This window comes from Aythya fuligula, chromosome 20 (assembly GCF_009819795.1).
Source record: "Aythya fuligula isolate bAytFul2 chromosome 20, bAytFul2.pri, whole genome shotgun sequence".
NCBI lineage: Eukaryota > Metazoa > Chordata > Aves > Anseriformes > Anatidae > Aythya > Aythya fuligula.
Window position 1 is genome coordinate 7,762,515 of NC_045578.1, and position 23,422 is coordinate 7,785,936.

The window sequence follows — 23,422 nt, forward strand, 5'->3', positions numbered from 1 at the left end:
CTCTTTGTCCCTGTTCAGTTAAAAGGTTTAGCGCAAGCCCAACCCCAAGCAGACTCACACTGTTAATCACCTGCTCAGGAATTTATTCTGCCGGCGGTGAGATGAATACATTGCCATTTTAGGAGAGTGCCACTCTAGGTAGAAATGACTTCAAGGATGTCTTTTCTTATCTGTAAAATACACGGTGCTATGCTGGCTCCCTGAACTGTGCAGAATTTAATAACATCTTTCCCAGATGAGTTGCTCAGAAAGCTGATAATCCTAGGGAGGCCTGAGCACCATGCCAGAGCATGCAGTCCCTGCAGAGAGCCTCTCAGGTAATGTGCAAAAAAAGCAGCCAAAGCAGAAGACGTAATTTTTCTTATAAAGGGGATGACCAGGAAATGCTTCTTAGAACCTGAACAAAACCACTTTGGGTCCCCTGACTTCCTGCTGGTAATGAATAACCCTGCTGCTGGGTGGCAACGTTGCTACAGCCACTGAGCAAAGTGGAAAGTCTAACTGCGGACTTGTACTGGGTGGGTGGGTTTATAAGCAGGTTTGTCTGGAGTTTTTGTTTTTTGAAGTGTTTCTTATCACTGTCTCTGTGTTTCCTCTCCCTCTTTACACAATATCTCCCGTGTTTGAGGGCCTCTCCTGTTGGAGGGTGGAGTAGAAAGTTGCAGGACGGGCAGGGTAGCTTTTGATCTTCCCTTGATCTTTAACCCAGTACTTCAGGCCCTGCTTAAAGAATAGATTTTGAGAAGGCAGCTGTGGTGACTAAGCAAGGCAATAGCATTTCCTTCCCTGAAGAGAGAACAAGCTGGCAAGGAAGCAGATATTGATTGAATTGTAGGGAGGCTGTAATTTCTTCCTGGTCACAGGGAAGAGAGCTGTGAAGAACTCTGCTGTTTGGCCTCTTGCACAGTGAAAACCTAACTTTAGGCTGTTCACCATCTGGAAAGCATACAAGTAGCACCACAAATACCCTGCCTGCTCTACACTCTGTGCTGCCAGTTTGTCTTCTGGGTTATTTTAAATACTCTCTTCACAATACTGGGCAGAGTGAGCCCTTAAGGTGGATGCTTCACCCCTAACACGTTACTGGTAGGTTTGAGGGCAGGGAGCCAAGGGTGCTCTGTGCTTTGGACAGTGACTTGTTAATGCTGCATTCACACATTACTTCTGCGTTATGAAGTGCCCGTTTCTCCCTGCAGAGAAGCAAAAAAAACCAACACGACCTTCTCATTCAGCTAACAGCCTGACTTGGCTGTACAAAAAGTGTAGTCAGACAATTCTTTAAAAAGGCTTCTTCTCATATCAGATTATTTTATCACTATGTTATCCTGTGATGAAACCTCGTTACAATCAGGACAGTAATACATAATTGTGTTGTTGTTGTTAGAGCAATATGTCCTGGCTCACAACACAGCAAACTATCGCCTTCACCTTGCAATCCACAGGCATTCTGGTATGTTCTCAGATCCAAAAGCGATTCATGGAGCTGGACCATTTGAGTCAAGACTCTGAAAGTAGCTGAAAGTAGCCTTTGGACCATAGGTAACAAGTGCATCCTGCCGCTGGGAACATGATACTTCTCCTTTTCCTGTTGTTTAAGCTCTTAGACTGGGTAGTCATTGGTTCCAAAGCGTCTTCACTGACTTGTTTAGTTGTGTTTCTATAGCATGAGTTCACACACAAGGTTTTGTTGTGCAACACAAAAACAACTCTTTGGAGACAATGGGCTGGGGCAGCGCTGCTTTAGATGTTGAAGTTGGTTACTGTGCTGTCTCTTTCTTCAAAACGTTTATTGTTTCTGTGGTTTTGTTTTGCAGGTGGTAAGCTTTGATGCAGGAGGAGTGAGTGGTCATGCTAACCACATTTCTCTTTACACTGCTTTAAGGTACAGTGTTCTGCGTGTTTTGTTGGAGGCCTTGCTGTAGTGTTACAGCAAGTGAACGGGGTGTTCGTGTGTCAGCAGATAATGACTAGCTAGAGACTACAGAAGTTTTAACTTTGCTGTTACACCTGAGTTCCAGGCCATGGGACATGATATTATTTGGAGGAATTCCCACAGTGTTGTAAATGACCCACAGCATCCTTTATTAATCCACCTGCTGGTGCTTTGCTAGTCTTCCTTTCCTTGGGGCCTCTTCTGCTCTTCTTTTTCTTGATCCCAGTGATCCACCAGGACCTCCTGATTCCTAGCACTGTGTAGTGGATGCAATTCCACTAAAATATGTAACAGATAACTTTTCATTTCTGGTTTGAGTAGAGTGTGTGAATAGCTGATGCCAGAGCTGGGGCTCGTTGGTGGATTTTGAAGAGGTCTGCACCATTGTTCCAGAGGATGTTGCCATCCCATCTGGGTATCTGCATTTACCACTTTGGGCCAAGGACATTGCTCTTTCCCTAGAACAGTTCCTATTTACTGCTTCTTGTAAGTCAGTTGATTGTTTTACTGCTTTATTCTTTAAATTCGGAGAGCCTCTGTCTCTGTGCTGTGATGTAGGAAGGATGCTAGACTAAAATCTCCTGTATTAAAATCACCCAAATGTTTCCTGGCAAGACAACTGTATTGTAACTGTCTGTTCATTCAGACTTTATTGTGTCCTAGAGAGATCTCCCCCAGAGCTGCCCCTGCCTTTTCCAGGTATGAGAGGAACTCTTTGCAAGTATATCTTGTATTTTTAGCACACATTTGTTTTCTGAATCATCTGTGCAATTCAAATAACTCTGGCTCTCGAACGTCACAGTCATTTGCCTTTGTCACTTGCCTGACGAAAGCAGCAGTGCCACATAACCCTTATGTGACCCACCGAGCTCCTCTGGGAAGATGCTGAGTTTTTGATCCTATCTGATGCCTAGAACTCAGTGTTAGAGGAGATCATGTCCTTTTCCAGTAACTCCTGAAATATCCTAACAGAAAGAAAGGAGGTGAAGTTAAAGCAAACAGTGTGTTTGTTTGCATTAAGCAGGGAGATGCTTTGCAGCACAATGTTGTTTGAGGAGCAACTGAAGGACAAAGATTGATGGCCAGTGCTCATGCTGTTGGCACAGAGGGAGGGCAGAGCTTCCAGCTGCCTGGACCTCAGTGTTTGCTTGTCAGTCTCCATACAGCCAGCAAACAGGAATAGAGGAAAGACTGTGAGGTGTTCCCCTACATCCTGAAGAGATACAGGGAAAACAAGCTAGCAGCTGTTTAGGAAGAGCTCTCGATTTTGATTCCAGCTCTTCTGCTGTCTTGCTTTGTGGCTGTGCAGAAATCACTTTCCTACCTTCGCGCTTTAGGTTTCCTGAGTGAGCACCAGGGCTATTAACCTTTTTCTTGTTTCAGAGTTTGTTACTAGGAAGTATTCGTTATCTGCAAGCACCTTGAGCTCAGATCTTTGTATTAGTCCTTAGTCTACAGCAGAATATTGTCCTGGGCAGATGAGATGTCTGCTAATAACAGCCACTGGGGTTATAAGCAGCTCTCAGTAATTAAGGGCTGGTTTGTGTCTTGTCTCTTTTCCGGTCCTGAATCAGCAGAAATAAGCATGGCAGCCCAGTCATTTGTGTTTGGCAGGAGTGATGCTGTGGCCACTGAAAGGTTAAGTTTATTTTTAGTGGCTTGCTTGCTCTCATTATTTTTCAGTTTGTGTCATGGAGGAAGTAGAGCGTGACTGTATCGCTCCTGATTTTCAGTACCCTGATGAATTCTCGCGTATCAGCTAGTGCAGGCAGCACTGGGAGCATATGCTGAGGCTTCTCACATACCTCCCTGCTAGCAGGGCTTTGCAAAACAGTGCTTGCTGCCCCCAGGGCCCCAGTGCTACATGGCAAGAAAAAGGCAAATGAACTCTTCCCTCCCGGTATCATGTGCAATGTATTTATTAACCATCTTTAAACAAGGTCTGCAGGGTTCTGCCTCCACTGTGGCTGTAAGTGGAAAGAGTGAAGCAGAGGGCCGGTGCCGCGATCCCCAGGTCTTTGGGATGCTCCCAGTCTAGAGAGGATCTGCCTTATGCCCACTAAGAGGTTTCTTGCTGCAGAAGCAGAGGTACAACAGGACATATCCAACCTGCAAGTCCTTGCTTCAGGAGATAGAAATTATTGAACAGCATCAAGTAACAAAACAGTTCAGGAAATGGTCATAACTGAGCAGATGGCTTGGCGTTATCCGCTAAGGGTGTAAATATCCTTCCTAGGGTCTGGGACAGAGGCTGCGTTCAGAGGAGCAGGAACTACTTGGAAGCAGTGTGCCTTACACTTGCACCAAACATCCTCTTGACACCTTGTGGGGAGTCCCAACTGCTGTTACGTGCCTAGGCTTCAGATCTGTGCCATGCCAGAGTTCGAGGGTGGATTTATTCCTTTGCAAGGGAAAAATAAGGGAAGAATAAAAAAAAAAAGGAGGATTGCTGAGGAACAGAGATCTCTATTTGATTTAATTCTCCCCTGGGAGTATTTCAGTTCTGCCTCCCAGACTGGAAAACAAAACAAAACAAAACACTACAGCAAAGAAGGGAGAATTGGACACAGGCCTCTAGCTCTGTTTCTTTCCCCGTGGCCTTGACTTGGCAACATCATTCCCTTATCCCCACAATAGGAGCTTCCCTATGGCCAAGAGAGGCTGGACCCTGTACACACACCCACAAGGAAGAGAAGGTCTCGAGTGACATCACCATCACTTAGCTCCCTTTCTCAGCATTGGGTCAGTAGCGAGGCACTACGATAACAAGTGTGGTAAATACTACGTGACAGGAATGTTTGACAACCTCTCTTTCCTGCTATTTGAAATGACAGCGTTTGCACTGAGATCACATGGAATATCAAGAAGTTTTAGTTCTGCACGTCATCGCGTGTTTTGATTTTATACAAGCCCTCTTGTCCAGTAGCCTAGCAAAAGGAGGGCTGTTGATTTTGTTGTTGGCTTGCTTAAGGTGGAGAGGAATGGTCTTTGTGAGGGGGAGGCAGGACTGTACCACTTGTTTTCTTCAGCAAGCAATCAAATCCATTTCATCCCAGCTAGAACAGTAAAGAATAGTCCTTGTCTGCTTAGGGCAGAGCAAACTGAGTGGAAAATAGGAGGTGCTATATTTAACCACTGTGCATTATGTTGTTATAGCAACTGCATCCATAAAACTTATATCAACGATGCCGTATAAAAAGCTACATCAAAGAATCATTAGCTGAGCCTATTCTCGTCAACTCCATTTGGAAAAACACCTCTCAGTCCTGCAGGATGTTTCTTACCATCCGTCAGCTCAGTGGTAGGTTGTAAATGAGACTGTGCAGAGGTGATATTTGTGAGCTTAGTTCTTTATCTCTCTGGAGTTGATTATGATGCAGCTTGAGTGCCACTGATGCCTTTTTGCACTTAGGTGTGACAGCCTGACTTTTGAACGCCCCATTTATGAATGCCACGGGACATGGTGTTGTGCAGGTGGGTTGCACCAGGGCTCCTTTAAAGAGGAGGATTGATTAAATGCCAATTACGTGTAAGTACATCAAAATGAACAGCGCATTGTCCAGATAAATCCCACAGACTCAGTGGGTACAGCTCTCAAAAGCCAGCAACTGGATTACATCCCTACAAAGCACAGTTCTGCTCGTATTGAGTCTCCAAGGTCAGGTCTTTAAGGACACATTGAGCAAGAAGCAAGCTGTTTCTTCAGTGATTAGCTTGATGATAGTGAATGGGACACCATCTACCATTTTTATTGGTTAGCTTCTTACAGTGCAGGGCTAGAATGGAACTCTGCTGTCTCGCTCCTTTTAAGCAGCTGTAGCCCACACATTTCAAATCAGTGACATCTCATTTATGTTTTCAAAGCAGGCTGCAGTCTTGCATTTCCCTTGCCTTTTCCCAGCAAATCCTTTTTCCAAACTGGCTATTATTTGTTCCACCTTGGAAAAGGATTTCCCATGTCCCTGGTGTGTGTGTTTGGGATTGTTCAGGCCCTGACAGAGTTCTACAGTCCCTGCAAAATAAAGAGCAGTGTTGAAGAAATAACAGCTTCCAGTATCATATGCTTCTGTTTGTCCTTTGACAGTCCAGCTCACTCCTGGTGTTTGTTTTAATGGTCTTAATTGTCTTAAGTAATAGGGGAATTTATGAATGGTGGCTGGGATTGCACCCACACTGTGCTCATAAGGTCAAGAAATGTCCTCCTCTTTTTACCGTCTGATTCTCTGTCCTTTCCCTTTGTGTGACTGCCCCATGCCTGGCATACATTCTGTTGATATCTAGCTGGGTATTTCCTCCTAGATTTTATCTCATTCCTTTGTCCCTGCTCCCTCCTTCCTTAATTTGACTAAGCTCATTCACCCCAGTGCCCTTCAGTGATCTTGTTGAGAGCCGTTAGGATAAAGTTGAGCGCAGGGCATCCTATTGTTGGTAGTCAGCAGGGATTCCCCCCCCCCCCAAGAAGTATTTTTTTCCAAAGAAACAGCCTCAAGGAATGCCCTTCCCAGCATCACTAGGCTGCTAGCAGCATGACAGGAGCAGTGACACTGCACATTCTTCTCCCAGACAGTGCAGGGACCAAAGCACAGAGCCAAAGAGAAGTTCTGTCAGCTGGAAAATCTCTGAATCGCCACCTTTTTTTCTGACTGGCAGAACCATATTTTGCCGCTGCAGCATGCATGAGTATGGAGTGCCTGAACAGTGTTTAAAAAGCTGCATGTTGTTACTTGGTGTATTTCAGGGTGCACGGAAAGGCAGCCAGAAAGTCCGGTTAGGGCGGGGGGAGGCGTTCCAGATAGTAAACACTCAACATCTGGCAAGTATATCCCTCTCATGTCTCAGAGATTCCTAGGAGACTGACTGTTCTTCCTCTTTCACATGTGTTCCATAAGATTGATTGGGCAGATTAGAGGTTAGGATCCTAAACTGAGCCCCAAGATATCTTTGAGATTGTCCATTCTTTTGCCATGCTTTTGAAAACTGCATTTCCCCACTGCTGTACAGCATCCAGCACTGCACAGTGAAGATTTTTGCCTTTGGCACGGGAGACTAATTGGAGAGTGAAGTCATTGATTTCAGTGAACAATTTCTCCCTGAAGAGAACATCACCAAAACTGCAGTCCACCCACCAGGGCATCAGTCCTGCTCCTACCCCAGAGGAGTTCTGCATTCCCCAGCACCGAGGTCTCAGCTCCATCTTGACTTGTTCCTTCTTGCCATCATGGGGAGGTAGCAGTGGTCTGTACTTGGGAGCTAGCCACCCGCTTTGCTCACAGCTTTCCTTGAGGTTGACTGAATAAAGAGGGAATGTGGGAGCTGACTCAGCTCTGCAGTTTGCAGGAGGGGGGTCGATGAACCGTTGCCGTTTTTCTGCTGGACAGACACAGGTAATAGCTACGGAGAGCAATAGCTTTCAGATAGCTGCTGGTCCTGGGGGAGGGAGCTGGGGCTGAGTCCTTGCAATGCAGAGGTGGTGGGTGCCATTACAGTTCTCACTGCCTCTTAGAGTTCATTGCAGAGGGTCTCAGTTCCCTTCAGACACGGGTCTGAAACCTCCTACAGGTGTAATAAAGGGGGTGCAGTGCGAGGAGTCCTGTAGTTGGCTGGCCTCTAGCACTTGGTGGGTGGGTGGGAACAAGCCACCTTAGATCACTTTGTATTTGAAAAGAAAAACAATTTAGAAAAGGTCTGTCTGGAAAAAAAAAAAAAAAAAAAAAAAAAAGGAAAAAGCTCCAAAAAAAAAGAGCCTGTTTGTGTTTGACTTGTCGAGATTTTATGCCAAACTCATTTCGCCCAAACCACAGCAAGTCCAATCCATAAAACAACATTCCCAAAATGGCAACAACAGACAGCTGCAACCTCTCCCCTACTTGGAAGTGTCCCATGGAGACAGCTCCAGCAGGGTGGAGATGGGAGTAAGAGATTGATTTGGGAGAGGATTGGCTAGTTTTATGAATGTGTGCAGGAGGAAGAGTTTTATGTTGTGCTCTCTCTCTCTCGCTCTCTCTCTCTGCAACCACAGTTCGTTGCCATCTCTAGCCTGAGAAATACAGATGAGCAAGGCTGCAATTCCTCTGCATCTGGGTGGAGCCCATTCCCAGACCTCTGCACGGAGCCTTGCTGAGTACTGAAGCATTTGGCTCAGGACTAAAAGGATAAGGAGAGAATCAGAATTTCTCTGTGCCTATTCTTCCAGATCAGTGTCATGTCTGCCTGGCTGTAGCATTACGGATCTTTCAGTAACCAAATAGGTTGCGCCTCTCTGAATCTTTATAGAAACACAAGCTCCTTAATTTTCTGCTGGATAAAAACTTTCCTTCTGTTGAAGATACCCTCTAGTCCTGCTGAAACTTTTCCGTATGGACTGGATCTCTCTGTTTCTGTTTCTAGTGGCCAGGGATAGTTATTAATAATTCACTCTTCGAGCAGCTCTTCACAACCTTTCATTTGTTGTCAGTCAGTGCTTTCAAGGTCCTTCTATAGAACAGGTACTAGGACTTGGGATAGTTAGCAAAATTTCACAACCTCTCACTGCTTTCTCTCTTCAAGGTTGTTCTAAAAAGTTCCCACCCTGCTAGCTTTACCAAGTGCTGAATCACCTCTTTGGGTGGCCACAGCCTCGCTGGGGGAAAGAAGCCTCGAGCAGAAGAGAAGAGCTGACATTAATGGAGATACTTAAACCTTTCCCCCAGCCCTGAAAAATTGCTGGCAATGTCTGAACAGTAGGGTTTGGGTAGTGGGGTAGAAGGTGGCCAAGTCAGTGTTACAAGGCCATTGTTTAGTATGAAATGGTGTTGCTTGCAGATCTTTGGCTCTGGAGAAGGAGGGAGCATCATCAGGAGAATCTATTTAAGGCATATGTCTTCTGATTGCTGTTTGAGTTCTGTCATGACCTGCATTTCTGGCTTGACTTTTGCTTTGAATTGCTTTGGGTATTCATTACTCAGTGCTTCCTATTTTGTCTACGCCTGTGTAGCTAATCCTTTTCCTTGAACTTAACCAATAGCCAGAGATAATCCTAGTTTGAAAGTGACTAGAGAAACATAACAGTTTGCATATAATGTATGTTTTATCCTGGTTGATTTACACATGAACTGTCACATTGTCCTTCGTTAAATACACCACTATAAGATGATAACAATCTTTTTAAATATTACACAGGGTTAAATAATTTTCCTTTTTTTATTTCCTTTCTCTTTTTGGCAAATGTTCCATTGTTTGGATTTTTCTTATGGAAGAGCAAACCTGGGTGTGGGACAGCTCTGAGTGCCATCTGCTGGAGGCCTGCTTCCTCCCATCTCTGTGATGGGCCAAATCTGGAGGCAGTGCAAGTGGTGATGTAAGCATAAGTGCTTTGAGGCCACAAACCACAGGCTAGAACAGGAAAATCATGAGAATTAAAAGAGAATTGAAGCTAACACCCTCAGACACTTTCAGCATATCAGGATTGTTTGCTTACACTTCTTAATGGGAGTACCATCACTTTTCACGTGTCCTGTGCTTGTCCCCTCATTCTGTTTCCATGGAACACATTTTTATACAGAATCTTCCCAGGAAAAAGTAATGAAAAGATCAAAGTCTTAGTGAGCAACCAGTCAGAGCTTCTTGGATGTTCCAGTGCCAGCATGGGTTAGACAAAAGGAAGCTGGTCCCCAAGCAGGAACTGCCAGCTATGTCCCTGGGCAGCAGGCAAGGACTTTAAAGAGCAAATGCTCTCAGAGGTGAATAGCCTTTGGCAGCCTCCTACAGCTTCCCTTAGTACAATGTGAGGTATTTGAGAGTGAATTGGATATATGGAAGTTATTTGTGCTGTGTCCCAGCAGCCAGCATGAGAAAAGTAAAGGCAGAATTGTGGGGAATGAGGCTTACCACTACCTGACATACGCATCCGGTGTCTGCTCCTGATCAGCCATTGTAAATGTGTGTATTAAGAGAAATGGATTAATGTAGCATACAGAGTTTGTAGCTGTAAAATCAGGATTTGAGTAACTTCATTGATTATTTACCTACATTTCTCTCTTCATTCACAGGTACCTGCATTCAGAGCAGAAGTTACCTGAAGGTATGTCACACAAAACATCCACGACCCTGCAGGCATTAAGCAACTTTTTACATGCATGTTCTGTCCAGGGTTTCCTATGCCTAACTCAGCTCTATTTGAAATGCAAATGAAACCCACAGCTGAACTCTTCCTTGCTCTTTTATATCCCTGCAGCATTTCACCAGCTCAGGCTCCTCCACAGTCACTTTGCTGTCTGGTTTGAGGAGCTGGTGTCTTTCCTGTCCTTTGGGGTTGTATCAGTGGTGTGACCCAGTGTTTGCTCTATGCTTGTTGATGTCTTGCTTGAATATAAGTCCAAAATCAGTTTTAAGTCCCTGCTAGTAACATGTTGCAGACCAAGATCTAGTGGAGAGAGCTGGAGCCAATATGGCACAATGCCCTGACTGATTTCTCACTCTGGTCTCTTCAATTCCCCCGTCTACGAAACATGGGTATTAATGCCAACTTCTTTCCCAGGAACTTCAATTTGTTCATCTTTGGGACGCAGCAGAGCTGTGTAGATGCTGTGTGCAGTAAGGACAAGGAACAAGGAACTGCAGTGGTGGATGTCACTGCTGGATGTCAGGCCTTATCTAGACTGAACCAGCTTCATGCTCTGTTCGTGCTGGTTTGATAGATGCACTGTGGTCTGGAATAGGCTGGATGGGCTGTGCATCAAATTGGTTCAGGTTTAAAACAGAGCAACATATAGATAACATTTCCATTTCTGTAGCAGCATCAAGAAACTCCTGAAGCTATATGAAAGCCTTGCTGCTCTGATTACATCACATCTGACATGACCTACAAACGCCAAAGGAACGGGGAGCTCCCATGCTGCTGCTTACGCTAAGCCTTTCCAAATATAGTTCCAGTCTCATTGAAATTCCTGGTATTTATAATTTGATCTGGCAGGCGTGCAGGGCTGTGCATCAGAGGGGCTTAATGAAACAAGAGTGATGCTGGGATTGAGGCTGTCTGGGTAGAGCTGAAAGGCACGTTCAGGCCATGGAAATGTCCTGCTCTCTTGTTGGTAAGAGGGAAGTATTTGCAGGTGAACCTGTGTAAGCCCATGTGATCAGGGAATCCGGAGAAAATCTCTGCAAATGCAGAAGCCAGCTAAGCCTTGCATTGCCTCACTGATATGCAAATGAGCACCCTAAATATCCTGCTTTGCTTTCTAATACCCTTAGCCAGCATAAAGACAACAGGCTTTTTATAATCTGTAATCAAGTTCTCCAGGCTAGGGGCAAGCACGTAGGCTTGTTTCAAGAAGACGAGACAGCTGCTGGATATGCATCCGCCCCTGCTACTGGCCCTGTCCAGCTATAACCACCGCTCTTTCAAAAGAATTGGTGTGCTAACGTCTGTCAGGAGCAGTACAAGCCCTTAGCACACACAGATCTGTTAATAATCTTCTCATTCTAGGCATACCTGCTGCATAAGTGATTTGGAAGTAGAAAGCCAAGCCAAATAGGCTTCAGGCTTCATGCACTTCTATTCTAGGGCTAATCCACCAGCTATATTGATTTTGCCCTTTCTGCCAACCTAGAGAGGTTGTATTACACTGTTAATCCCGTCCTGCCCAGGTCACAGGCACAACAGGCTCTGAAAAGCTTCACCTGCTGGTGTCACAGGAGTGGACTCATCAATGGCAGCGCTTCTCTTACCCTGGTTGGCAGGGAGCAGCCTGTTTCTCTGAACCCTTTTCCATCTCTTACTGGACTGTACATTCCTTCCCTGCTTCATTTCATCTCACGTTCTCATGCAGAGCAGCCTTTGCTGTCAGCATGTGGAGATCCTTGTCATATCACTAGCACAGATGACTCTCATGGTGCCTGTCATTTTGTGCAGCTCAAATGCCCGTTGCTTTGCCTGGCTGGCTGATGGGGGCCCAGAAAGCCGGGCTGATAATTCTGAGTTCACTTCCAGTTGTTTTGGGCGCTTACAGCTGAGCTTTGGGGAACTGAAGGGGGCAGTTGCTGCATGCATTAGTATTTCATGGGGAAAAATGGTGAGGAAAGAGAGCACAGAGCTCTGTTTAACAGAGCAGCCCAGGCTTTTAAAGATTGGTGGTGGATAACCATACACCAGGCCTTGCAAACAGGAATTCACGAGGCATTGCCAGGGTCCAGGAAAGGCAAGACCCATTGCACCATGTTTGCTCTATCTCTGTTCCCCCCCCCCCACTTAAAGACTAAAATGCAAGCAGGTAGGAATGGCAACTACAAGAGCAAGAGGATCAGCATCAGTGCCTTTCCTCTGCTGAGCCATAGTGCAGCACCAAAAAAACTCCTCTCTGAAACTATGCACTGAGCAGAGGGGGCTGCTGGGCAGCCCAGAGGATCTCTGCAGCGAAGGGAGAGCAGTCCTTGCCACAGCCCTACTGGCAGCACAGCACCAGGTTTGGTTTCTCCTAGGTCTGTGTACAGCAGGCACACAACCTGCAAGCCTTGAGGGTGTGAGGGTTGGCGTGTTAGGGTGAAAAGAGGACAAGTTTGCTACTTGGAAACAAGAAATATCTTTAGTGGGAACATAAGAACTGTCAGGGCATTTCTGTGTGCAGCAGCAGCACGTTTCTGACTGCGGAGCATCCTTTGCAGCAGCAAGCTGGACTCTTGTGGCAACTCACGTGTCGAGGTGGAGTGTGAAGGGAGGTCAGGGAGCAGCCCAGGCTGTGCAGGTCACACGCTGCCTGCGCTCCTGCACGTCCCAGGACTTGCTGCAGGGAGCTTGGCACCGCCACCAGCCCTTCCAGATGGCGTCGCACAGCTGCTGCTCTGCAGGGACGGAGATGATGACCTTGCAAGGGCCGGACGGCTGAGGCCACAGCAGGGAGCAGCGCTGACACAGATAAGGCAGGAGGGCAGAGGGGTGCCAAAAGCGAGCCAAGGCCGGGCAGCCCGGTGGCTGCTCGCAGCTGCCTCACACCGCCATCTCCCGGCAGCCCGGGGCTGCAGCAGCAGCTGCTGGGGGCTGCAGGAGGGTTTTCCTCTGGTACCTGGCACGGCACGGGCTCGTGTTGGTGTCTGGCCGTATGGAAGTGCCAGCTATGTCCTGGGACTCCTCTGACCCTGCCCCTTAGTGCCCAGAGCAGGAGAAAAGCACTCTGCTTTGAGTGCCTGCTCTGCTGTATCCAGCTTGCTGGGAACTCATGGTCTAGGATCAGTCCAAAAAGAGGGCTGGAAGGGGAGCATGGTCCTGGAACCCTCCGTGGTGCTGGGAAAAAAAAAGTCACCACTTTTAGTTTTGTGAGTGGAAAAGGCTGTTTGAAAGTGGGACATAACAGCCTAAGCAGTATTGGATGTGAGCATAGGCTACCACTGAAATGGCCCATTAGGCAGCCTTTGTAGCAATTCAGCATTGTTCTTTGTCTCCTTTGTACAATTTCACGGTTCAAGGGCACGCTGAAAAAAGTCTCATTGCAAATCTAATTGCATATCTGACCACCTGTGTAAACTGTGGCTGTCTTTAACGTCTGAAGTGTGGAGCTCCTAATGGTACCATCAGTAGGTCTGAGCTCATCAGTGAAGACAATTTAGCCATGGATCAAAAGAAAAATAAATTAATTTTTTAGTTCAAGAGGCTCTTTAAAAGAAAAAAAAAGTCAGTAGAATTTTTATATACATTTCCTTCATCTGCTTTAGCACAAACATCTGAACAATGTATCCTGGAATTCTGTTAAACTGTAACTGCCTGCCTGAGTTACTGTATTTGATACAGTAATTCCTGAGTCTTGTAAATATTTTTTTTTCTGTAGCTAGGAATTGGAGTAGAAAGAGGAAATGCCCTTTTTGGCAATGAATCAGAGAGCTATTTTAAATTTTCATTATAAGATACAGTACCAACATTCAGAAAGCCATCTTGTGCTTCTTCCTTGATGCCTAAATATGTAGGAATAATTTAAATTATAAGCAAAAAACCACTCTGCTCTTCAGAGCTAGCTAAGCCTTTTACAGACCACAAATACATATGGTCATAGATGCACACTCCACACAATCCGGGCAGAAGCACAAGTAGCATTTGCTCCCCTTTTACGCAGAAAGGATCTTTATTAAGAGCAACACAGAGGAGCCTGCAAAGGCCCGCTGAAACTGGAGAGATGAGCACCTTACGACGAGTATGACAATATTATTGTTTTGAAATATTTCTCCTCTTTCTCTGCCTAGGGTGCCGTGTGCTTGTACTTGAGTCAGTAAATCTGTTCCGGAAGTACCTCTCGGTCCTGGATGTCCCCCTGTCCTGCCTCCTGCCCAGCGATGCACTCTTCGTACTCACGGAGGAGGAGACTGAGCAAGCCAGGGTGAGCTGCTTGATACCTGCTTAGCCTGTTCGAATAGCTCATTGTCATTGTGAAGGCTTTACTCAGAAGTGTTGTACTCACAGAGAACTTCACAAATAATGACATACATGGATTATAAATGTCACTAGTGAACAATCCCCAGTGATTTGTGAAACACAAAAAGATGAGACGGGTTGCTTCAAGTGCTCTCAGGACAGGGCCGAGCAGATTTATAGCTCAGAGATCTTCAGTGCACTGAGTTTTATGCTGGGTCCAGGATGTAAGATGTAGGGAAACTTGCCTGCCTTTTCAGGCTGCTGAAAGCCAGTGTTATGTATGGAAATTGCTCTGATAAGGGTGACGTTATTCCCTTGTGGTTTTTGTTTCTGAAATCTGAACTTTTTAAGCTGGCGCACTATAAATAGATTAAGTTTCAGCTGGCAGCTTATGATCGGAAGCAGCACACTCTGTGTTCTCAGATGCACACCTATCATGTTTCTGCTTCCCCAGCATGTGAACACCCGGGCATGAGATATCATGTAGGGAGGAAGAGTTATGTGACAAAACTGTCACAGCACCAATCTGCAGCTGATCACATCCTTCCTAGCAGGACCTCTCTGGACACCAGGCAGCACACCAGCTACTCAGGGGCAGACAGGCTTCTCCCTTCCCTTTGGCCCTAGAGCAGGTAGCCTTCTACCTCTTAAAACTTCTCCCCTGCTCACTGAAATTGGCTGTCCTGTAAATTGCAAGTGAACGTCACAGGAGGCTTTGGAAACTGCCCTCATGTTAGGTCAGGAGTGTTTTTGTAATGGTTTCTCTACTATTTGTCCTTCTAGAGAGCCATGCGGTGTCATCGCAGCCAGCTGCTCTGGTTTCGCCATCTCTATATGCTTTTCTCACGTTATATGGTGATCAATTCACTCCATCTTCTGTAAAAGACGACGCTCACAACTTCAAGAGTGAAAGAATGAGCCAAAAAAGACTGTGCCAGGACAATCACTGGAGGAAACTCAACTGTTTACTCAGGAGGACAATATTCTCTATGTAGCGTTCTTTCAGACTACAAAAAACAGTTTGCATAAGCTTTCTCCTGAATATCCTGTCGCCTGATACATTGAGATGAAGAGGGTTTAATAGCTGCTCTATTTTCTCACTGCAGAAGCTTAAATAGGATAAGAAATTTGAATTAACCTAGTTAAGATTCAAACGCAGGAGTATTCTGCATTAGAGAAGATATAGCACACGCTGTTTTTCCCCAGGAAGATACAGCTGCAAAGATGGCTGGGAACTTTTCCTCTTGGTGCTTTTGTAAAATCCAAATATCAGAAGAGACTTTTCTATTATGCTGTCTCCACAGATAAAACTAGAACCACAAGACCTGTCTTATTCAGTAAGAACTTCAAAAGGCCAAGGCTTATGAATAAAGCACCAGAAATTACACAATTTTCTCTAGTCGCACTCATAAAGCTGCTACTGCTTCTTTCAGACACATTGTGTTGCAGGCTCTCCCTTCCTAGTGTCCCCCAAGAAATATGAGCATTTCTTCTTGCTTCAGAACATGGGGCTTGAGATCAACTCAGAAAAGACTCAATACGATGTAAGAATGAGTTGCACGAGACCTTTTGTAGAGCATATGTGGAGATATAAAAATTGCAAGAGATGTTTCAAAAGCAGTTCCACTTACCTAAAAGACAACTGCAAGATCCTCTCCCTTCATGTTAAAAGGTAAGCGAAGGAGAAATCAGTTTTCAGTGATGTAATTCCTTAGACTATAGAGATTTTACTAGTGGTTTAGGATTCTGTGTTTAGCAAAGTCAGCAATGCTTCACATTTTTGTAGGCCTTTGCACTCATTAATGTAGGCTTGTATCTGCAGGAGGCATCTTCCCTGCATCTACTTTGCCAGTCATTGCACGGTCAAGATTAGAGCCCAGATTGCAGATCCTGATCTGTTGCTGTGAGCGCATCCTCCTCCTCCTGCTGAAGACAACAGATGAGCTCCTGGTTGTACTAAAGCATGTGTCCATTGTTAGAAGAGTTTGACATTGATGAATTATGTGCCCCGGCCCTGAGTCAGTGCCCAAGCATATCCCTACTCAGCCTTAAAACCATGAGTGAGTCCAGGCTTAAGCAAAACAGTACTTAACCACACGACTAACTTCAGTGGTCCCTCTCTGGCACACAGCTAAGCACCTGTATAAATGCTTTACTGAACTTGAGCCTAGTAAGCTCTTTCAAATCCCCTTTAACTCTAAATCTTTGTAAATTCATTCAGGTCAATGGAGAAAAAAAATGGTGTAAGGTAGTACTATACCCTAAGCAAGAGATTATCTTATGTAGGACATTTTTACAAGCCAGACTTAAAACACAGGAAATATGCATACAAACCAAGACCAGATTTTTTTAAAACCTTTGTTCTGTTTATTTTGATTTAAACTTTACCATAGCTAAAGGCAAACTACCAAAATACCACCACTGGGGTAGTTTATGGAACAGAGGTAGTTTGAAAACTGGGAGTCACAAATGAATGGGACAGGAAACAGAAAGATTTACTTAAGAAATAAAAAACAGGTAACGTCACCACCAAGGAAAGCCCAAGCTACATTTCCATGGCAGTGCTCCAAGTTCAGCCGCTGGACGGGTATATCAGGGTTTTGACATGTCTCTGATGGTCTTATGTTCCTTCATGGCCTTCTCCCATTCCTTGCCATTGATATCCTCCGTAACAATGCTGTGCACGGTGCCTTCATCCAGACAATGGGGAGCTATTCCTGAAGGAAGAGAGTACATGCAAACCTGCTTTTTGTAGCTAAAGAGCAGGAGATGCCTGCATGTCTACATGTTTTTTGAGGAAAAAACTCTGAAGGCCCATGCCTGCTCACTGCAGTAGTGTTAGCAGCCAATGGAGTCTTCATCCAAGCTTTGCTTGGTGGTTAACTTTGGTTACCGCAGTTTGCCAGGTTTACTGTTTCTACCTACCATAACCATCGGGATTAGAGCGAGGAGTATAAAAGCTCTGTACACCACAGGTCTTGCAGAACGTGTGCTGGGCACGATGTGTGTTGAAGGTGTATGTTGTCAAATTATCAGCACCCTAAGCAGAAACAAAAAGCAGTATAGGTTTTCCACATAGATTTATTAATTACTTTCTATGGGTTTGTAGCTAAAAATGTAAAACTAAAAATACCACCACATTCTTGACTTTACTTGAGATACGGAATTCTACATTCATACTCCATTCCTGAACCTCTGTGCTTTGTGTATATACATGGCCATCCTGGTCAAGGCTCAGAACTCCAAGAGCTTTAATGTCAGCTCAGTAAATAAGATGCACTGACACTCACAGCAAACAGCATAAAATCCATGTATTTTTCCCCAGTCAGCCACAGACAAATTTAGGACAAGAAAACTGGCTGCCATTTGCATCTTTGAGGATAATACTGGATTATATATATATGGATTAGATAGTTTCTTTCTGGTAGTGTTCATGGCCCTGTTCTTACTGCAATTTTACTCTACCTTCAGCAACTTGAAACGCGAAGCTGGGACAATGAAGTGTCTGTTCTGTTTCTTTGTGCAAATGCTGCAGCTGTAAAAGAAAGAGAAGACCTTTCTAGGAGCAGCAGACAAGGTGTAGTGCAGCAATCAGATCTAGCTCAGACTTCTTGACAACTGAAATTCCACTGACAGCTAAAATGGCTCCTTGTTGGCATCAAAGGTAAGTGGCAAAAGTGGACTCATGGTATCAGTGTTTGGCTAAGCATGCCCATGGAACAGACTAACCCTACGCAGGTACACCAAGAGGGTATTTGCTCAGAGCAAACATTATATGCTATTTTTATTCTCATATGCAGTTCTCAATAGACAAGGACAAACTGTAGCCCCGAGAAATCCATTTAATCTTTCATACCAGAGTTTGCCAACTTTGCCAACATTAATTACCTTGCAAACATGGAAATGAGATACAGAGCCTACTCATGAGCTGGATGCAAACTAATTGCAGGCAAGGGGGGGAATCACTGCTGAAATCAGACACTGTTGTAGTTTGAAGCCCATGTGGTCAGAAATGTAATGTTCACTTGAGAAGACCAAGTTAAAAAAGGATTGATGTGGTTTGAGTACACTGTGCTTAGAGGAAACATAAAGAAGACGGCTGAGCACCTGTAGTCATCAGATCTTTCCCAACACTTTCTGAATGAGCATGGATGTGAGACCTCTAGTCCAGCCCACAGATGCAGCATCTGAAATCTCCAGCACTGATCCCATATTGGATCAGGACATAATTAGGCATCTACTCTATGGAAACAGATCAGAGGATATTCTGCAGTTGTTTTATGTTGTTTTTGCTGAAAAGCATTGATTGGAAAACCATGAGCTTATATTCATCTATGAGAACAGGGAATCAAAAAAACTCACTTGCAGTTAAAAACATGCAGATCTGCTGAAGCCCAGACTTCAAAGCGGATGGCTCCGCAGTGACAGCCTCCTGTGTGTTTGACCAAACCTCTGTATTCACTGGAGAGAGAAGCAACAGAGAGGTTATGTAAGCATGCAGTTTTTGATGGCCTGCTAAATTATTCAGTTCTGCTTTGAGCACTTGCAGAACAACTGAAAATGTATCCACTCAAATGCATTTAAATAAAAAGCTCCAGAGTGAGGTAGAGGATGGCTTTTGTCCTCTGCAGCAATTGCATTTCTGGTTTAATTAAAATGGCAGAAAGAAAAGGAAAGAAGAGCTACAGTCCAAGTAGAGTACGCTCTGCCTGCAGTACAGAACGTGTGCTCTCCTGCCACAGTCCAGGTCAAGAGGCTGACCTCAGCTGCAGCACAATCAGCAATGCATGGAAATAAGTGGTATTAGCACAAGACAGCCCTCTTGGAGCTGGGAAAGGAATTTTCCCCCAGTTTTTCTGCACCTGCCCCAGTACCGCTCATACTCCTCCATTTAACAGCTGGGATCAGCAGGGACGAGGCGGCTCCCCTGGCGTTTCAAACACCCTTTTGTATTTTGATTGCAGGGGAGCTTCAAGGAATCGAGGGATCTCCGAGCCTGCGCTTCTCCCTCTCCCCTAGGGCGCCTCCATAGCAACTCGGCAGGACGAACGTGCCAGGTCAAACGCCAAGCGCGGAGGAAAAACCCTTTTCCTTTCAAATTTTCCTTTCAAAGCCGGCCGCCGCCGGTAGCCTGGGGCTGATGCGCTGCGCTCCGCGCCCGGGTGGAGATGTGGGAGGTGAGCCTCGCTCAGCCCCAAGGGCGTTTGGCGAAAGGAGGGCCCCGAGGCTCCGCAGGCTTCCCAGGACAGCCGCTTTTTGCGTTGGGGGGGAACCCCCCGCCCGGCAGCTCTCCGTGCCCCGCTCACTCACTCACAAGGCGTCCAGCAGCAGCCGCGCCGCCTCCTCGCAGCTCAGCCGGTGCCGCTCACGGAAGGCGGCCCAGCGCCCGCTCTGCGCCCCTAGATCGAAGGCGTCGGGCCCGGGGGCCGCCTCCTTCTTCCCGGGCTCCGTCCGGGAGCCTCCCGCCTTCTTCCCTCGCCCCCCTCGGCTCCCGACCCCGGGGGAAGCTGTGGCGGCGCTGCCCCGCCGGGACCGCCGCGCCCGGCCCGCCGCGGCTCGCCCCATGAGGCCCGGCTGAGGCGAGGCCGCCAGGGGGCAGCCGAGGAAAAGGCCCGGCTGAGGGGGGCAGCGGCGGCGGGCGGCCAAAAAGCCCTCACGGCGCCGTGGGGCCGAGCCCCTGGGTGCGCCCTCTCGCCCCGGTGAATATCGTGAGGTGAAGATCCACAGAGCATCGGGGTGGCGAGCTCGGTGCGCCTGCTGGCTCGTAACATAGCCTATAGTGGCAGGAATGCCAGCTGTTCACAAGCGATAGCGTGAGGTTTTGCCTTTAATAATAAACACGATGTGCCTCACCTCATGTATTCAGGTGTTTTGCACATCTGAGGTGCTATTAAAATTATGTGGCTTCACATCTCCGCCATGCGCCCACCATCGTTTAAAAACAAGGTTGCTATTTAACAGCGCTCCAGTGTATCGGTGTGCACCTTTGGAAGCACGTCGAGTCCCTGTCCTTCCCTGAGGTTTGAAGTCACTACAGCAGCCTCGCAGAGAAACAGGTTTTAACCTGAGTCCCACTAGACAACTTTTCAGAAATTCTGTCGCCAGAGTCTTTAAGTTAAAAAGGAAAACGATCAAGATAGTACAGACTTTATAAACAAAACCAAAAAAAAAAAACAAAACACCACCACTAAAAAACACTTCTGAAAGCACCTCTTTAGTGATAAATAACCTAGAAAAGATTATTGCACACCTGTAAGATAAAGCTGCTTCTCAAGTAAAGTTGTTCAGTTCAGGGGAGAAGTATAAAACTTGCAGGCATTCAACTTGCATTTAGTAGGAAAAATAAAATCCCTCTAAGGCTGAATGCCCAGTGCTGCAGGAGTGGACGTTTATTTTGTCTGAGTTACAATCAATAACTTGTATTTTCAACAGTTCTTTATGTTTTGCTCTTCTCAAGATGAGCAACAGGGAAAGATGGAAACAAGAAAGCTGCCAGTTTGGTATGGGGCAGAAGGTCCTGTCTCGTCCACGAAGACAGTAAAGCAACTGGATGATGATGAAGTGACCATCAGCACTCTCTGATCTGGAAAACAGCTTTAAAAACACGCGTCTACAGTGTGTAGGCTGCCTCCTTAGATGGCACATACCAGGACTCAAATAACAATCCTGTGGCTCAGCACGTCCCTTCTCTGATGATAGGAAAGGGTACTGAGTTACGATTTCCTGTTATTCCTCATGTGAACCTCTGTACTCATTATTCATCCTAATGGAACCATTTTAAATACACTGTACGTGTCAAGCTCTGGTCTATGCCAGCATGTTCATCTGTAGCTCCTGATCTGAGCCACTCCCAGACCTCCTTTAGTCACGCTAGATTTCATGTTAGTCACCTTATATTTTGGGAGGAAAAGTCACTGAGGTGAAACTGGAGATTGTGAGCTGAAACTGACTCTGTGTAGTTTGTACCATGGCTTTATCTGCCTGCAGTGTGGGGCAAGGCCCACAGCAGTTGCAGGTTTCAGTGAACTGTGCTTTGTCCTCTGAAAACAGGGCCTGCGCTGAACTGAAAGGCAGAGTATATTTTAGGAGCTGATCAAATGGCCTCCTGTCTGCAGGATGAGCAAATACTAAAATTTGTCCACTCTGAAAAAGCAGTTCCTGTGTAAAAACCAGAGTGAGTGTGTAATGAGTCTGTGTAATATATACAAATACGTTACTCTCAGCTCACCTCCACAATTAGTTTGCCACATTTTAAATGTAGAAGGCATTTTGAGAAGCCAAATTCTGTTTCAAGAAAAAGAACTACAAGACAAAACTGGATGAGCAAAATGCAGTCTTGTTTCAGAAAGTTATAGACAAAATATTCGTTCTACTTCTTCATTTGTTTCATGTTTATTACAAAGGACTCTTAAAGCTCAAAATTGGGTCTCACATAAATAAACAATACAAGAGCTTTTTAGTAGGTCTCTGGCTGATGATAAATTTCACTGGTATTCTGATTGCAAGTCCTAAATTGTAGTCGTTGCATGTTGTGTTGTCAGTATACATGGGTGTTGGGCAATGCTCTGTTTTCAAAGAGTTAACAGCTTTCACTAGGATATTGATTACTTCCAAGCCTGATGCAAGGCTTGCCAAACTCTAGTAGAAATAAGTAGCTTGATGAAGAATGTTTTGTTCTTACATGTAAGCTTCTGAGACAGTGGGGGGAAAAAAAAAAAAAAAAAAAAAAGAATTATTCAGAAGGAGGATGGGAAAGACAAGAGGAAGAAAAGTCCAGTAAATCAGTTGTCTCTTTAGGAGTATTGTGATATTCAAAGTTCAACAGCTGACCTGTTTCAGCGTTAAAGTACAAAGGTGCTTTTCTGCCCCATCCAGCTCTGCTTGTATAACAATGACTCAGCTATGTAGACCTGGCTAGCAGCCTGCACTGAGATTCTGTCTATAAGGGCATTTTCTCAGCAAAAGCAGCACTAAAAGCAGCTACATGTTTGTGGGTTTAAGAAAATTAAGAACTGTGGATGTTTTTCATCTAACAAGCACAGAACTAGAAGTAGTTTATAGCTAACACTATGTTTAAAAGAACTAAGGTAGTTAGTACCACATAGTTTGTACAGAGGACAAAAATATCAATGCTTGGATTTTAGTCTCAATATTAATAAAGGGGAAGCTTTCTGGCCATTCTCCTTACCATCAAGGGATCCAAGCTGGATCTGGAGACAAAGGGGCTGATGGAGGAAGGCTGTTCAGAATGGCCTTGACAATATTTGGTTTTGTTCACTGTTAGAGAGACTGAATTGAAACATATTAATAATTATTAACAGCATTGTAGAATTATTCCTTCTATCTTTCCATTTTTTCAAGATGCTTCTCTGCTATACTGCTGAAAATCCTCACCCCAGAAACCACATGCTCAATCAGCTCAGACACAGCAGAGAGAACGTGAACAAAGAGAGCTCCTTCGACTGCAGTGCAGTTTGGATCGGATCCAAGAGACTCGTAAGCAGGAGATAGACTGCAAAGACGCAGACATGTAATTTTTAGAATAGACCTAGTTATTGTTGCTTTCACTGGCATAACGTGCAGGCACAAACCTGTGATTTTAGGCTGATGGTGTCTTTATAAAATGCCCTTCAGAAGTCTCCTTACATCAGAAGCATGCGAATTGACACATATTTCTCTGGGTTATTTAGACCTACAGAGAAGGACGCGCCCGAACATGTTCATGGTGGCAGCACAGCCCCAAAAACAAAGCTGTATCCATGTGTCTTGCGATCAAACTATACTTTAAACAAAGAAACAAATGAGTGTTGCCCATTTCCCTTGTTTTATTACAAATGTAGCTATTTGTTTTTCTTAAGTGTTCAGCTCCTAAAGTTGGTAGCTTGTGAAGGACTTTGTTTATTAAGGTATTTTTAGCATAAGGCTTAAAAAAAAAACAAAACTCGGTGAGTTGTCTTTTTTTGGTAATCTCAATATTACAGCCCATCTTACTGTACTTTGAATTTGTGCCTCGTTATTTTTGTAACCCTTGAGCTTGGCAGTACAAGGACAAGCAGTAACATGCCACGGCTCTATTTGTCTTAAGGCTGGAACTTCAGCAGACTGGGCCTTATTGC

The 23,422-nt window shown here is 45.3% G+C and overlaps 2 protein-coding genes across 2 annotated transcripts in view; one reads left to right on the forward strand and one right to left on the reverse strand.

Moving 5' to 3' along the window:
- Positions 1 to 23,301, forward strand: part of PIGL (phosphatidylinositol glycan anchor biosynthesis class L) — a 66,390-nt gene extending 43,089 nt beyond the window's left edge. The window contains exons 4-11 of the mRNA XM_032201166.1: positions 1,815 to 1,882; positions 9,961 to 9,992; positions 14,138 to 14,271; positions 15,090 to 15,978; positions 17,778 to 17,970; positions 19,271 to 19,483; positions 20,739 to 21,011; positions 22,668 to 23,301. Of these exons, the coding sequence (XP_032057057.1) occupies positions 1,815 to 1,882; positions 9,961 to 9,992; positions 14,138 to 14,271; positions 15,090 to 15,188 (333 nt within the window). The 3' untranslated portion in view covers positions 15,189 to 15,978; positions 17,778 to 17,970; positions 19,271 to 19,483; positions 20,739 to 21,011; positions 22,668 to 23,301. The remainder of the gene's footprint in view (positions 1 to 1,814; positions 1,883 to 9,960; positions 9,993 to 14,137; positions 14,272 to 15,089; positions 15,979 to 17,777; positions 17,971 to 19,270; positions 19,484 to 20,738; positions 21,012 to 22,667) is intronic.
- Positions 16,657 to 19,871, reverse strand: CENPV (centromere protein V). The gene is made up of 5 exons (XM_032200755.1): positions 19,621 to 19,871; positions 18,669 to 18,767; positions 17,772 to 17,841; positions 17,232 to 17,346; positions 16,657 to 17,023 (listed from the first exon to the last, which is right to left on the reverse strand). The coding sequence occupies exons 1-5, from the start codon at positions 19,869 to 19,871 to the stop codon at positions 16,899 to 16,901; spliced, it is 660 nt and encodes a 219-aa protein (XP_032056646.1). The 3' UTR covers positions 16,657 to 16,898.
- Positions 23,302 to 23,422: the final 121 nt, after the last annotated feature.